This window comes from Lutzomyia longipalpis, chromosome 4, assembly GCF_024334085.1.
Source record: "Lutzomyia longipalpis isolate SR_M1_2022 chromosome 4, ASM2433408v1".
Taxonomy (NCBI): domain Eukaryota; kingdom Metazoa; phylum Arthropoda; class Insecta; order Diptera; family Psychodidae; genus Lutzomyia; species Lutzomyia longipalpis.
In genome coordinates, this window is record NC_074710.1 from 13,528,818 (window position 1) to 13,544,817 (window position 16,000).

Genomic DNA, 16,000 nt, shown 5'->3' on the forward strand with positions numbered 1-16,000 from the left:
CTACCTCGTCAACTGCGCACTTTCCCGTGCGCCGGAGCCACAAACACACAGAATCACTCATACCCAAAGAAAATCGAAAACGGCACCCATCGCCACAATGGCGAATGTTTTGATATCGTGCACTCCGCGAGTGGTTAGCCCGTGAAACGTCTGGTGGTCATCCTGGGGGTATCTGTGGATGCCCAAAGTGTACCCAAAATTCTTCTCGTGTGCCCCTGTGTTCTATGCAGCTGCACAACTATGCCGGGACGTCGCATGGTGAGTACGGGAAAAATGAAGAACAACAGCATAAAGGGGATGGCAAAGTCACCCCCTGTTCCTTGACTATGAGAGCACCCCAACACCCACGGCCATTTTTTTCTGCGTGGCGGAAGAGAAATGAATTTTCCAACACATCTTTTTTCCTCTATCAAATCTCTTCTCTTTTACTTCTCTTAAAATTTTCCCACGCATTTTTCTTCAGTATATTTGCTTTTCATTTCTGTGGGATTTATCCTTCGTCCATCATTAGGAAAATGTGATTTTTTTTCTTTCAAAAAAATTTCCCGAATTTTCCATTAAAAAAAAGAAGAAAAATTCAATTTTCATGCCTTTTCCAGCTGTATCGGTGACCTTTGAGTTGAGTTTTTCAGTGAAGAAAAGTGTTGAGAAAATGTGAAAAGTTATGATTTTCCAATGAAAAAAGCATAAAAAGGAATTTTCACATGGAAAATTCATATTCGTGTAAAGTATAAAATTTGAATGGAAAAATGCACGTAAAATCTATAAAGTTAAAATGGTGCGCTCGGAAAATTGATTGATATCGTCTCCATAAATTATGTGAAGACTTTTGAATTGCACAATGTGCTAGTTTTGAAGGAAGCAAACTATGGAAAAATGAGAATTTTCAATGATTAACTGTGAATCAAGGACGTTCTAAGGGCTGGGCTTTAATTTGAAAAAAAAGGAATATTACCCAACATAGAATTTTAGGAATAAAAAAATGGAAAATATTGTGTTAAAAAGTGTTTCGTTTGACCTCAAAATGGTTAGTTCAAAATTCTGAAGGTTTTTGCATTTTTTATGCTTGATGTTTCAAATTCTCATAAAAAGAAAACTTTAATTTATTTTTTAACAGAATATAATTTATGATGTATTCACAAGAAGAAATTGCCATCCTGTCAAAAAAATGGAAAAATTTTATTTAAAAAGTCTTTGTAAATCAATTTTAATCAAAATCGAATTAACTAAATCGACTAAATCTGATTTATAAATAATTTCCATGCGTTTAGTGTACAATCATTTCTATATCTTTCTGTATAACCATGGAGGACACAAAAGGGCATATGGATTAAACGCTCTCTACATAAAGAAGAAAAAATGATAACTTTTATTCCTTAATAATCTATTTAATTAAATAAAATCCTGAATTAGTAAATTTTGAAAAGATATTTCAGAAATGAGATTTTTTTTTCAAATTGCCAAAAAGGGAGCAAAAACATACGTAAATACATCATTTTACGCTAAAGTATTTAACTCTCAGATATTGGGCCTAATTCAGCGACCAAGAAAACCTTGAAATCTTTGAATTTTATACTGAAATTTCAAGATTTAAAGCGAATTTCAAGGATTTCTTGGTCGCTGAATAAGGCCCATTGGATCCTATTCTGCGACCAAAAAATCTTTAAAATTTCAAAAAATTGTTCTGAAATTCCAACGATTTCAAGGATTTCTTTGCTGCAGAATATGACTCATTCCCAGAAACTTTAAAATTTTCCCAAAATCCTACTTTCAAAGTCTGTTAAAATTTCGCGACAATGAAAACCTTTTCTATTTTAAGTTCTCAAAAGTAAAAAAAAAATCCTGAGTGTACAAACCTGGGTTAAACAATTAAATCAGACATAAATCCAAAGAATTAACGCTTAAGCCGCCAGTTTTAGGACATTATGTTTTGTATTTATTATAAATCAGGTTATAAATTTACGAAGCTTGTGGGATCTTTTATGTATTATTTATTAATTCCGATTTTTTTTATTAAAATGTTTTAATGATAGTAAAATATAATTTCTGCATGTTTCCTGAAGTAAGTCTTCCAGTTTTTGTTTCGAATAAGAACATGTAAAAACTTTTTGCCCAGCTCTTTTAACCTTTTACAAATTTTTCTTAAATGAACAATTTATCATTGTTCTTAAAATTATAAAAAAATTAAACTAGTGGTGGTACCTACATTTTTAGCACTATATTTTCATAAATAACTCAACAATTTACAACAAATTGGAGCAATATTGTAGTGACCAAAGAATTGGTTAGAAATACCCACGGCAACGTGGCTGGCTTACCACCCACCACACAGTGGGTAGACAAGTGGGTGGAAAAATATATGAAAATTTAGCGCCCACAGTTTTCCTATGCCCGCGTGTCTGCAGACTGTATGTGTGATTCCAAGCAGGCAAAACCCTCGCAAATCGTAACGGAAAGTTCAAATTATTTTGATTTTTAAAGCAGTTGAATGAAAATTTCTTTTTTTTTTCTAAATTTCCTATTTTTTCTAAATTTCCTAAATTCATTTGTCTCCGAAACCACCTGGGCCGATCGTGAAAAAATTCTGTATAAACTGTATAAAGGTAGAGGGAGCTTAAACAAGTTACAAGCACTGTACTGTACATATACGATTAGGACGATTAGTAACATTAATAACATATTTTTTGAAGAAAAAGAGTCTAAGAGTGATTTCCCACACCCCATAATGAAACATTTCATTTTAATTATGTTTTCAACCTTTTCAACATTATACTTGTACTTTTTGTGCACACATAAAATATTTTTACATTTTTAACATATACTTCGGTTGCTAAACACTTCGTGCATCAAATATCAATTGAGCTTTAGCAAAAATCTGTACAAAAATCTCTTTGAAATGCATGTTTTTATAAATTACATTACGTAAGCACCGTAAACATCCACTTTACGGCCAAAAATGAAATTTGCACACATTTATTGGGATTAAGGGGATTAAGTATTCAGATTAAGTTTAGTAAGTTTAATAATTAATTTAAAAGAAAAAGTGCAAAGCTATTTCAAACATCCCCGTAAATGGCGGTTGATTCCGCAAAAGTCTAAGAATCAGAGAGAATCAGCATGGAATCATTTGGGAATCACTTGAGAATCCAGCAGTATCTCAAATCCACACTCTCTCGCTCGCGCTCGCAGTATTTTGGTGACCGTGCGCGAATGTGGTTGTGTTTTCCTGCTGTTGCATCGCTTTCCGCCGCATTATCACTTTTCCCGGGTGTTTTTGTGACTTTTCCAACCACTTTGCTGTGTGGATTGTGTGGCAGTGCGTACAGGTGGTCCATTGTGAGTGATTTGGTGGGCAATTGGGTGAGCGACAGCGCAAAATTGGGCAACCAGACCCATTTGACCGTGGAACAAGGTGAGAAACCAGTTTTGGCGTGGGTGGTTTGGTGGTGGCGGTGGGTTGCTCTCCGGCCTCCTCGAGCTGTGGCGGTGTCTCTTCTCCATTTCCAAGCTTCTCACAAGTCCACCCACATTTCTCCCGCAACTTGCCATAAATTCTTACACATACATAATATTTTTTTTTCTTTGAATGGAAAATCCGTTGGTGGAAAAATTCCACCCCTATTTCCTGCTGCCTCGGAATGCAACCACCACACATACGCATGATGGTGGAAGCAGCGAAGGTTTTTTATTTCTAAAAATTCTTTTTTGCCTCACTGGGTGTGGGTCGTATGGGATGGGAGAAACAGGGGAGGAGAGGCGAGGGCAGAAGAAGAAGAAAAAAAGGAGTCTCGATGATCAAACACCCAAAAATTCTTGGAGTTTCTCTTTTCGCCCTCTTTTTCGTCCCAAAACAGCCAGACACAAAAACCCACGCCGAGGCATTCAACACCCCACACTTTATAATTTCCACCACAAACGGGTGCGGGAGCGAGAAGGCGAGAGACACCCATCCGGGCCCTCGATCGCACCAGTCAGGCACCCTCCCTTTGTTCCCAAACACACTGTGAGTGAGCGATCCATTCCGAGGAAACGCACACTGCCCGCCTTGTCTCCACCACATACAGAGAGGCGAGGTGTGCTGGGTGAGTGGGATGGTGTGTGCGAGATGGGTTGCCAAGGAGGTGGCCGTGGGAGAGAAAAAGAAGGTGGAAGAAGGGGTTTCTCACTACAACCCGGGAGGTCGCTTTGAGATGCTTCTTACACCTACTTAGAATAATGCGGGTGGTCTTGGGCTTAGAAGGGGAGGGGGGAAAGGGGGTGTAAGGGTAGAATAACAGGGTTGAAGGTACAAACAGGGGGTGGTACAAAGAGAGTCAAAAAGTTACAACTTCAGGGAAAGATGAAAAAATGTTAAAAATACGTAGAATTTGATAAAAATTAAAAATATTTCATTATGGTAAATTCTATCAAGTGAATGGGATAAATAGGATCTAGAACATGTATTAAATTAATTAAAATACATAAGGTACATACGATCAGGAGAGAGAGAGAAAAGAGAGTTGCAAAGCCGATAGGCTAGAGAGGTGAGAGAGTAGAGTTGTGAGTTAAAAATTTAGTACATACTCTTAGGTCAACCGTGCACCAGAACAGTTTAGTTGTGAGGCCTAGAGTCAGAGGTTACTGGGGGAATTGCTCATAGCTCCCATATGATGCCCATCGGGTCAGACAACCAAAGGAACGAAGCTACCTATTATGTTATTTAATCATTATTAAATAAATAAATAAATCTTTATTTAACCTTTCGTCTATCGCTGTCTTCTACTGTCCAAGACACTTTTCATATCAATCAGAAAAGAGCAGAGAATCCTGATAATGAACCTTATTCAGCGACCAAGAAATCCTTGAAATTTCAGATCAATCGGATTTTAATTAAAAATATCTTATTTGTCCCCTAAAATTGTTTATGTCACATGCGACACACTGGGACTCCTTTTGATCCTTAAAGTGTTCAAGGCGTTAAAGGTGAAAAATTTTTATCTCAAATATGAGATTCTTTCACAAAAAAAATAAAGGATAAAAATTGAATAGGACGCAAGAAAGGACACTGCCTTATAGGTCAGGTTTTTATTTATTAGCACAACTATAGAGACTTGAGGCGCAGAATTTGAGGGTATTTTGAGTGAGGAACCCCTTTTGGGTGGAAGAATATAGCGCAGCGGCATGGAAAGCAGAAAAAAAGGGAGAAAGATGGGCGAGGTGGCGGGCTCATATTACGGACGAGAGATTCCTCGTCTCACAAAAATCGCCAACGCTGTGAGAGAGGCACCAACGGAGCAAGAGAGCGAATTAGCCAGCTAGCGTCTTTTTTTTTTTGCCTTCAACCCGACGAAAAGTTAACACACATGTGTGGGAGGCTTAGGCAGGCCCGAACTCACTGCCAATATGGTGAGACAAAAAGCATGGAGGGTGCTATACGAAGTTGCGCCATTCTGCCCTCGAGCACTCTATTCGCCCACATTCTCTTCCTCCGACCTCTTTGTTTCCCACACATTCGTTTCGCTGTGTAGCAACTCCACGCAGTTTCTTCGGAACAAGGGGGCAGGCAGAGGGTGAGAATTTTTTTTCGGGTGTTACGAGGGTGAAGAGCGGGGTTAAACAGTCGGTTAATATGCCGACGACTTAAAGTCTTACTTATTTCTCGCGTTGGACTGCTGGAGAGGTAGTTCAGTGTAAAATTTTAAGAAGAATTAATAAGAGATAGAAAGGGTGAAATAAAACAATTCAGAACTACAATTTGAAGTATTTTAATGCTTTGAAGATAACATTAGGGTTTGTTCTCTATAAAGGATATTTACCAAATTAGTTTTAGGTTTAACTACTTAAGGACCGTACGTTTAGGTCCCATCTCGTTTTTAAAAAATGCCTAATTTTAGCCTGTTAATTTTTATTTTTGAGACAAAACCTATGCATGATTATGTCTTTATGTTCTTTGGACATTTTGAAAACACAAAAGGATATCTCCAAGGACTCACAGGATCAAGAAGGACGAAAAGCCAAGAATTAAAAAAAATCGGATTTTTGGCCAAAATCGTCATATTTGAGCTTAAAGAAAGTCACAAAAATTTCTTTCACGTCTTTCCACCTGCTAGATTCCTTATGATCCTTACGGGGTTAAGGAAATGTATGTCAAATTGGGGCGACATTTTTTTAAATCTTTATTGGATTTTTTTTTCTATGTACATACCTAATCTCAGTGGAAAACGGAGATTTTCTTTAATTACCTATTCATTTTTTGTTTCTCTAAAACTGCGGGTTAAAATTATTCCATGAATGATGAAGTTTTTATATTACCGAAGAATAAACTCCTTTGCCCGAAAAATGCTAAAAAAAAAATGACGACATAATATTGTTTTTAATCATATATAATAAGGAATATTAAGGAATAACGAGTTCTATAAGGATTTTTTCTATCTTCCAAGTAGCTCCTGATGTCCCTGATGATAATTGAACTTTTCATGTATTGTACGTCTGACTTCATTAGCCCCGATCTTCTGACAAAATTGCAACGTCTTGTCAAACAACCTTATTTCACGGGAAAATTGTTAAAGACAACCTCTGGGTGATAAGATAGAAAAATTCTCAATATATTGCCACTTGAATCATCAATTGCACAATAAAATAAAGTAAAATAAAATAAAATTCTCAATGAGCTGTCTTTCTTCTCCCTTTGGCTATGGACGAAAGGAGAAAGAAGTCGCAAATTCGGGCATTTTTGTCATGGCATGTAGAAATTCCAATTGACTCATACTTCCCGTGTGTTGGAGATCCATTTCGTGCAGGAGAATGTCAGAGATTTGATTTTTATCATCCTCAGTTAGTCTTGAAGTGCCTGTAAGACGATCCAGGAGAACGATAATGTCATCCCGGGAGATTTCATTGTCTCCATTGAAGTCGAGTATCCTAAAGGCCCAGGCGGCTTTCACTTCAAGTGGACAATTTTCGGACATAACAGAGCACAAGTCCAGGAAGTCCTCAAATGAGAAATGTCCGTCTTTTTGGGAGGAGAAAATCCGAAAGATTTCCTTTCGAAATGGATTAAACTGCACCAAGATTAAACAAAAAATACATTCAAGGTTTGCACTTTTCTCCTGCTATTCCTCATAGGTACCTTAAGCTGCGGAAATTCTTCCATGACGTAGTGAGAGTTGAAACGGAAATGAAAATCCGTTGCAATTTGCGTTGGTCCGAGTTTGAGGAATCTTGTAAAAATGTAGTGAATTTCGTATTTGGTTAAATAGGTCAGTTCTGCGTACTCCTCCAATTGTTCCTTTGTTAAGATACTCGCACTACCACCCATTTCTTCGGCTGATCACCCTCCTTACTTGCCTGATGCACAAAGACTGAAAAGAATGAGAAAGTCTGTCTTCTTCCTTCCGTCCGTTGGGAAATTATCAGTATATTGGCAATTGAGTGGTTGCGCGGTGGGTGATTAGATAACAAACCTCGCGATACTTAATGAATTGATAGTGGAGAGATAATTGAAAGTGCTCTGATTGATTTAAATGGCAGTGTTTGGATTTATGGGTAGTGTTTATCCAAAAGTAAATCAACTGAATAAATAGAAAAAAAAAATTTACTTCCGCTTATAAATTATTTTAACAAAAAAAATTATTTTAAATGTTCTTGATAATTTTTTTTGTTTTATTTCATACAGATTAATTTTTAAGAATTAATTTTGCTGCAAAAATATCCTTTCAGATTTAACAAATATTTGTTTTAAGTCTTTATAAAAAAAAATACGCAATTTAAGCAAAGAATTTGTTGTTTAAGTTGATATAATAATGAAAAATAAAAAGAATAATAAAATTAAATTCCATAATTTTACTGCAAGCTCAATTAAATTATCCTTTACCTTGTTTGCTTTTACTCAACATTTGCACTACTGAAGAAGGTACACCAACTAATGAGAATGCTTCACATGAACTTTTCAGCCAATCAAATAGCTTTAATATTTCTTTTAAATAACTTCAATTTCAAGTTTTTTTTGTAAGGTTTTGTAGGAATGTGGAGCTTAGGTGCAAGGTTGCTTTGAATAGACTAAATATTTACTATGTCTAATTTTTTCAAGATGGTCACCAACAGCGTCGATAGGATAAAGAACAAAATTAAAAAGCAACAAAATTTCAAAAATTTTGTATATTTTTTGCTTTTAAGAAAATCACAAAAATACAAACAACTTTCTTCTTTTTACTTTTAAGAGGTGGAGATTGAGGGATCAGGTTACTGAGGGTAGTTGCCGTAAATATTGTATCTCAATAGATTGTTTTTCTGTTTAATTTTTGCAGAACACCACTGAGGATTGTTGGCACTTAGAAGTAGACGGAGTGGCAGCGGGTGGTGCAAATGGCGACGCTAATACCCACAACCCAGACGACGGGTGTCGAAGCGTATGAAGATATGTTCAAGGAGATCACAAGGAAGTTGTATGGAGAAGAAACAGGACATGGCCTTCATACACTTGGTACTCCTATGGCTCATGTAGCCACAACAGGACCCACATTGCCGGAAGGGGAGAGATCTTTTACAACATTGGTGAGTTTATTTTTTCTTTGAAAAATAAGAGAAAATTGTAAAAAATTGAATTTTCACAAAATCTCGTGGATTCTTTCAGATGGCAGATCGCACTCTCACAACAATTGAATACGAAAATAATGCATCGGAGACAAATAATACATTCAAGACGGAGGATCACATTACAACGGCTTTTGGATTGGCAGCCCTCATGCAGAATGGTTTCCCCCCACCGGGTGCCATATCGCACAACTTCCAATCATCATCCTCATCGGCATCCCGCAATGGGAATAATTCATTCATGGTGAATGACGAGAGGTGGCCAGGAAATGCGGAGGAGTGCCTCCCGTGGAATGCCAATAAGAATGCCGCATACAATTGCACGCAGAAATCATCGTCGAAGCACAAGAATCACGATGGGGCAAATGATGGAGCTGCTGGGGGTAGTGGCAGCGGGCAGAAGGGTCAAAATGCAACATCAGTGCGTGGTGGTAGTTCATCTAGTGGCTCAGGGACAAAGCGCTACAATTGCCAATCGTGCCCCTATTCCACAGATCGGCGGGATCTCTTTACGCGCCATGAGAATATCCACAAAGATGAGAAGCCCTTCCATTGCTATGCATGCCTTAAGCAATTCAACAGGGCGGATCATGTGAAGAAGCACTTCCTGCGAATGCACAGGGAGCTCAATTATGACATCAATAAGACACGAAAAAGTCAATCGGGTAGCTCAAATGCGACTACCACAAAATCCACATATATCAGTGCAACTGGTGCCAGCGGTGGGAGTGCACTGAGTCAGCAACAGCAGCATATAAGTGAATTTCTTGGTGCACGAACAGCATCTAGTGCCACTGAGGCTGCAACTAATGGACAAAATCCCCAGGAGATGTTGTCGCAAAATCCATCGGGTGATGCAGATGCACCCGCGGAGAAGATGCACATTGCCGAGAGTCAGGTGCCGGAGAAGAAGATGACGATGAAGACGGAAAAAGTGAGCAGTAATGCTGCACAAGGGGTGAAGAAGAAGCAAGGTGACAAGAGGTATGTCTGCTGCTACTGCCCGTGGACGGGTGCGGACAATTGGGGACTCAAGAGGCACCTCAATACACACACTAAACCCTTCGTTTGCATCATGTGCGACTACAAGGCAGCCAGGTCTGAGCGCCTAGCCACGCATGTGTTCAAGGTGCACAACAAAAAGGCCTGCAACAAGTGCAATTTCCTCGCAGACGATCAAGCCCAATTTATGACACATCAGACTGAAGTTCAGTAAGTTACTTTGAGTTTTATTCTTATTCTTCTCTTGTGGTTAAAATGGCACAATTTGGATTTTTAAATTGCCAAAAAAAAGCTGAGAAAAGAGATTTTTTTAGCTTTGAGTTCCATTTTAATCATCAAGGAAGGAAAACTTATCTAAAATTTAAATTTTATGAGAAAAAACAAAAGATTTTCCTTATGAAACAAAAGAAAGATATTTGTGACTAATTAACCCAATATGGTATGCCTGATGTTGACCTCTTTAGTCCCCATGACTCGAGACCTGCGCGGTCCGGAGGCGGAAGTGCGTCTTGTACAGTTTTAAGATCGATTAGCAACTCTTTCGTACAAAATACAGCGTCTCAATTAACAAATAATACAAATTCCACAGCATCTGGTCATGCATTTTGGTGAGAACTTTTGTATGCCCCTGTGTTCGTTTTGTCTTCAGCTTCCTTTGTTTTTACGTTGATTCCACATTTTCGGTTTTTTTTTGTTTTGTAATATTTTATCCTTTTTTGCATTTTTTTTATGTCAGAGTAGAGAGAGTTTTTATTTACGTACATTATAAATTTTAATTTAACAAACATTTTCTCATACTCTGACTTTTAAAGAGTTTTGTGGGATAAGGAAAAAGTTTGAGTTTTATTAAAAAAAGACCCTCATCCCGTAGCTCCTTGACGCACAACTCAAATGTGGACAATTGCGCCGGGGCAACGGGTTCGAGTTACAGCTCCAACAATAATCAGAATTTGGGAGATTTGGGCATACAGCAGTGGAGGAGCACAAATAGAAGTTCGAGCAATTCGACGAATCAGAAGAAGGGCGCTGAGCGCCTCTTTCAGTACATGGAAGCCGACGGAAGTGATCCAGAAGATTATACCCGGTGAGCTTTTTTTTCTTTTACATTTATTCTTTTCTTGAGAATGATTTTATAGAGAAAAATAGAAAGAAAAAAAAAGAAATTTAATTAAAAATCTACGAGAATCGAACCTGCGCCACTTGTATTGATAAAAGTATCAGCAAGAGGTATGACAATTAGAATCTCTCGGCTATTAAAACGACTAAAAATAATAATGTGTATTGGATAGCTAAAAATAAAATTTTTAAAATTTTTTTTTTGTCTAAAGAAAAAGTAAAACAAAGTATATAAAACCAAATAGAACATTTCTTCCATTTCCTCCTCTTCTCCATAAATTACTTATCCTTTCAGAGTAATTTTTCCTTCATAAAAATAGAAAAGCTCTCTCAGGAAGCTTCAACCAGGAGGAAATTGAATGATAAAAGTTTCATTTTACAATTTTCTTTCTGTTCAGCCAACTCCGGATGGCGGCTCTGAGTCGAAATACCGCTTCAGTCGCCCAGGATTTTCATAATGCGGGGGGCGGAGATAAATTGATTGTTCCACCATCATTGGCCATCATTGGTAGTTTGATGGAGCAAATAATGGTGCAGCAGCAGCAGCAGCAGCAGCAGCAGCAGATGAAACGTGAAGAGTCACATGGGGACGGGAATGAGGAATCCCGTGATGTAACAGCAAAATATGGTATTGGTGACTTTTCAGGAGCAATGAGTAATTCGCCTCCCGCGATAGCAAAAAAGAACCGACGACGGAGTTCATGCCATGACAAGGAAAATACAAATCATGGTTTTCCTCATAAATGCGACAAATGGGATGATAAAATGTGGATGAAGGAGATTATGGGGATGTATACGGCATACATGACTGCCATGAAGGAGCGCCGGCAGAAGGAGGTGCAACAACGCGAAGAGGCAGCGTGTGAGAAGAGGCACAGGAAGCAGCAAAAGCCACGGAAGATACCGCAAACAATGATAGATACAACGAATGTGGCAAGGATACGCGATAAGCACCTCACGCGTTTAGTGTCGCGTCGTCAAACCTGCCAAATTTGCATCTATCGCCACAAGTTTGTCGTGATGCCATTCCATTCGAAGGCCTCACTCATCCTGCACACCCTGTGGCGACACAGTGAACGTCGCTTTGCCTGCCCCACCTGCCATGAATCCTACACAAAGCGCTACAAACTTCTCCTTCATCAGCAAATTGTCCACAAAAGACGTACATTTAAGCTTCTAAAGCGCACAAAGCGCATCCCAGAAGCATCATTGACACCCACAGAGACAGGACTTATACGTACCGCCTCAGAGAGAGCCGAATGTGTTAAGTCCTAAAGTGGAAATTAAATAATTTCAATTTTACCAGAAAAAAAAAACAGAAGAGATTAATTTTAAATAAATTGTGTGTGTTGCTAAAGTTCTTCTAAACAGAAGAAGAAAATGTGAAAGAATGATTTTTTTGCCAGAAAAAGGATTTATAGTAACTATATAAAAATATATATAAAAAATCAATATATTATAAAGGATATATAATTATAAATAAAGAAAAAAAAGTATTAAAACAAGAAAAAAAGATAAATTAAGGGATGGTCACGTTATTTTGGAAACTCTACAGGAACAAAATGGCCAAAATGTGAGAATTTCAAATAAATTTTTTGAGCACAAAAATTTATTTTCTAAATCAAAAATACTGAATTCTTATCAGTATTTGGCCATTTAACAAGAGTGCAAGCAGATTTCAAAATTTTGGTTTAAAAATTGGCTTGAAAATCGCTCTTGAAAGTCCCCGAGTTTCCAAAATAACGTGACCATCCCTTATTTAAAACAAAAGTCAGAAAATCACGAAAAAAAATCCAATGATTAAAGGAAATCTTTGACACACACAACACTCACCAGTAGGAAATAAATTTAATATATATTATTATATACATAATTAATTTGTAAGAAAAAAAGCCATGTTCTGTAGTGAAAAGAGGAAGAAAAAAAGTTGTCATAGAAGTGTGATGGATGATAAGAAGACATTGCTAAAAAAGACATTTTTAGTGTAAATAGAAAATGCAAAAAAATCCTCACTTTCAAGCATAAAAAAATAATGATATAAACTTAGTTTTTAAACACACAGCGTTTTTTCTTTGAAAACAAATTAATAAGACATCACTGTGGTAGATTTTTTGGGGATATTTAGGGCCCAAAAATGCATTTTGAAATGATGGAAAAAAAACTCAATGTAATGTGAATGTATAATCTTTCCTTAAATGCGAATACTTTCTTTTTTTTGCTCTAATTGAATTTATTTCTTAATGAAAAATTTCGGGAATTTTATTTACATACATACGTCCTGTGCAATCAATACGGGAATGTGCTTAAAAATTTCAAAATTTTTCTTTTCTAAACTTTTTGTCTGATTTTAGTCTAATCATTGTCGAAGTTGATGATTTATAGACATAAGCATTTTCTAAATTTTCTTTGCTTTTTGAAAATGCTTTCCACAATTTTTAATCAAAATTAGTTCAGTATGATATTTATTAGGGTAGATTCTGATAGAAATCTTTTCTTTTGTTTACGTCAGTTATAAGATTTTTGGTATTTTGGGAAAAATCTTGAAAGATTTTGATATTTTATTTCTTTAATCGACTTTTTGAACCAAAATTACTTTTTCAGGTCCCTTTAACCCTTTAAGGTCCATAGGGTCATACGCTGACCCAAAGGCTCGATTTTGAAAATGTTTCATTTTGTATAGTTATTTTATGAATATTAAGTCCAAATTAGTACAAGACTATGTCTTTACAATCTCTGATCATTTTATGACCACAAAAGGACATCCCCAAGGACTCACAGGATCAAGAAGGACGAAAAACCGAAAATTTTTTATTTGGGATTTTTTGCCAAAAATGTCTTTTGAGCTCAAAGGAACCCATATAAATTATTTTTAGTTCAATTAGTTCGCTAATTTATTCGTGGACCTGAAAGGGTTAAAGATATTTTTAACTGTTTTCTGAAACAATCTTTGTTTTTATTTTATTAAACGAGAATAGAATGTTTTTTTTATCAGAATCGACCTCATTGATTTCAATCCTCTTTTAACCCTTTCGCGTTCTTTCGGTCATACACAGACCTAAATATGAAACATTTTATTTACCAAACCTTTTTTTATGAATTTAAGAATTTCTTCAAGTTAAAAATGCATTAAATTCACGCAAAAGAGACAAAAAAAAGAAGTTCTGACTGAGAATTGTACTTTGAAAGCATCCACAGAATAAATAGCGTGATACAAAACAGCGTATGTTTTAATGTTTCTATGTTTTACATAGATGCGAAAGGGTTAAAAATCACGTCATGTTGTAGAAAATTAAAAAAAAAAGGTTTAGAAATCGTCCAGCTGGAAAAAACCGCCAAAGATTTGCCTAAAAATGCAAAGAATTACGTCATAATGCATGAAACATTTGCACAGATGTTTCTCACGGTTAGTTTCAAGAGGAATTTTTGTAAACAAAAATTGCAAATTAACCAAATAAGGAAGTTTTTTTTAATCTTGTACTATTTCTTCTATTATCCTTTTATTGAAACTTTTTTTCAGCTTTTTTATTAGGAAGGACAAAATCCTTTGAATTTGTTGTCTTTCCTTAATTGACTTTATATCGCAAACCAGAGTGAATAAACTCCTTTACTGACAAGATATTAAATGTCTGAGAAGTAAATCTTATCAAACAGACATAAAAATGTTGTAGAAAGCAAGCACATTCCTGTTGGTATGATTCGCAACGATGATAGTGGGTGGCAAACAAGAGGAGCACAACGAAGTAATAATTTAATATTGGCAAAATTCATTTTTTCGAAGATATAAAATTTAATGATTGAAGGAAGAAAATTAATTGCAATTGAGCTTTATTGTGTTGTGGGAAATAAGCATGAGTTATTTAGGCAGCAGGATTGGCTTGGAAGAAGTTCCCAGCAACGAGCTGGAGGCCATACTTGGAGACAAAAGTGTCGAGGGCAAAGTTGCGTCGTAGTGCCGTCTCAGTGGCATTAATGCGTGGCTCATTGAAGAGCCTCCGTCCAGTGGGTTGTTGGTAGAGTAGGAAGATGTAGCGATGAAAGGCTGTGCTCTGAGATTGTTGCGTACCCACGTACTCAGCCACCGTCTCACCCATGTGGAGCCCAAACCCAAAGCGATGTCCTGGCACATTGACAACCATGTGATGCAGGAAGTTCGCCTCAAAGGGGTTGTCAGGACGTGGAGCATCGGGATCAATGAGGACGAGGGTGTAGAAGCCAGTGAGGCGAATGCCACACAGGATGCACTTCACTACATTCGGGGAATTGCGCACAGCAGCAGGGCTGAGTTCCTCGCCCAGTGAGACGCGATTGAAGGTCCCGTAGATGACCTCAAGTTGTCGCGTGGGTGCTACGGGAATGACATTGGGTACAATTCGTGCTGCACGAAAAACACCCGGAATGTCAGGACCCAAGAAAGCCCCTCCAAAGGCAACAAAAGCGAACAAAAGCACAACCGAAAGATTCTTCATTTTCCCACAAACTATCCCCATCCATACCTCCCGATGGGGCTTTTATACCAATACTCGTAATACTGATAGGGCACTTTGCACGCGTAGATAGGCGGGTTTTTCGCCCACAAAAAAGCAAAGGAATACCTTTCCGACGATTGCGAATGATTCACAAAAGATGATGATTTTCTTCTGCGAAAAAATATTTCAGTTTACCAATTTATTTCCTCTATGGCCACAGTAAAAAAAAGAACGATTATTTGATAGAGTAATAATTCAATTAAAAAAAAAGAAAATGGAAAGATGAAAAAATGTGTAAATGTTATAATTTCACTATAAAAGGAAAATAAAGAGGAAGAATGTAATAAAAAAACGTTTTTTTTTGTGGAAAATGTATCAGAAAATCTTTCTTTCAGCAAAAAAAATTAAAAAATCAAAGAAATAGAGTTTGAGAAAATGTTAAAGGCATCTAAAAGGTCAGTTGAGTCATTTTGAATCAACATCTTCACCGTCGAGGACTTCTTTTACATCATTTTTCATTTAATTGCTGCACTAAATAGGTCGAATGGGTCGAATGAATCTCATGAGAAGGAATCCCTGCAAGTTGCTTCACACAGATTGGTCTTCAGCAAACTCAAACTCTTCTTTCAGAGCTCAAATATTTAGTCAGTTCAGCTTAATAAACTCTCAGAATATGAATTTTAGAAGATTTTTAATATTTTTATTGTATTTGGATAAGCAATTTACAAATATTCGTTTTTTTTTTGAAAATCTTAATTGAAAATCTAAGTAACTGTTGATTTTGAAAAAATAAAATAAAAGCAATTCACTGAGGAAAGGAAGTTGAAAATTGTGAGGAAGAAAAT

General features: G+C 36.8%; 3 protein-coding genes across 6 annotated transcripts; 1 reads left to right on the forward strand and 2 right to left on the reverse strand.

The window, feature by feature from the left end:
- Positions 1-76: 76 nt before the first annotated feature.
- LOC129796473 (protein charlatan) lies at positions 77-12,205 on the forward strand. 4 transcript variants are annotated; one of them, XM_055838435.1, is made up of 6 exons: positions 77-258; positions 8,286-8,532; positions 8,612-9,783; positions 10,038-10,181; positions 10,445-10,657; positions 11,088-12,205. In XM_055838435.1, exons 2-6 carry the CDS (start codon positions 8,344-8,346, stop codon positions 11,962-11,964), a joined length of 2,595 nt encoding a protein of 864 aa, XP_055694410.1. In that variant the 5' UTR covers positions 77-258; positions 8,286-8,343; the 3' UTR covers positions 11,965-12,205. The 4 variants fall into 4 exon arrangements, with proteins under 4 accessions (XP_055694410.1, XP_055694411.1, XP_055694409.1 ...); XM_055838436.1 differs by lacking the exon at positions 77-258 and adding an exon at positions 471-1,027; XM_055838434.1 differs by lacking the exon at positions 77-258 and adding an exon at positions 3,174-3,412.
- Positions 6,564-7,337, reverse strand: LOC129796505 (calcium and integrin-binding protein 1-like). Its single transcript, XM_055838509.1, has 2 exons — positions 7,109-7,337; positions 6,564-7,040 (listed from the first exon to the last, which is right to left on the reverse strand). Exons 1-2 carry the CDS (start codon positions 7,295-7,297, stop codon positions 6,672-6,674), a joined length of 558 nt encoding a protein of 185 aa, XP_055694484.1. The 5' UTR covers positions 7,298-7,337; the 3' UTR covers positions 6,564-6,671.
- A 2,341-nt stretch (positions 12,206-14,546) lies between the features above and the next one.
- Positions 14,547-15,155, reverse strand: LOC129794526 (protein D3-like). The gene has a single exon (XM_055835279.1). The coding sequence runs from the start codon at positions 15,153-15,155 to the stop codon at positions 14,547-14,549; it is 609 nt and encodes a 202-aa protein (XP_055691254.1).
- Between the last annotated feature and the right edge of the window lie 845 nt (positions 15,156-16,000).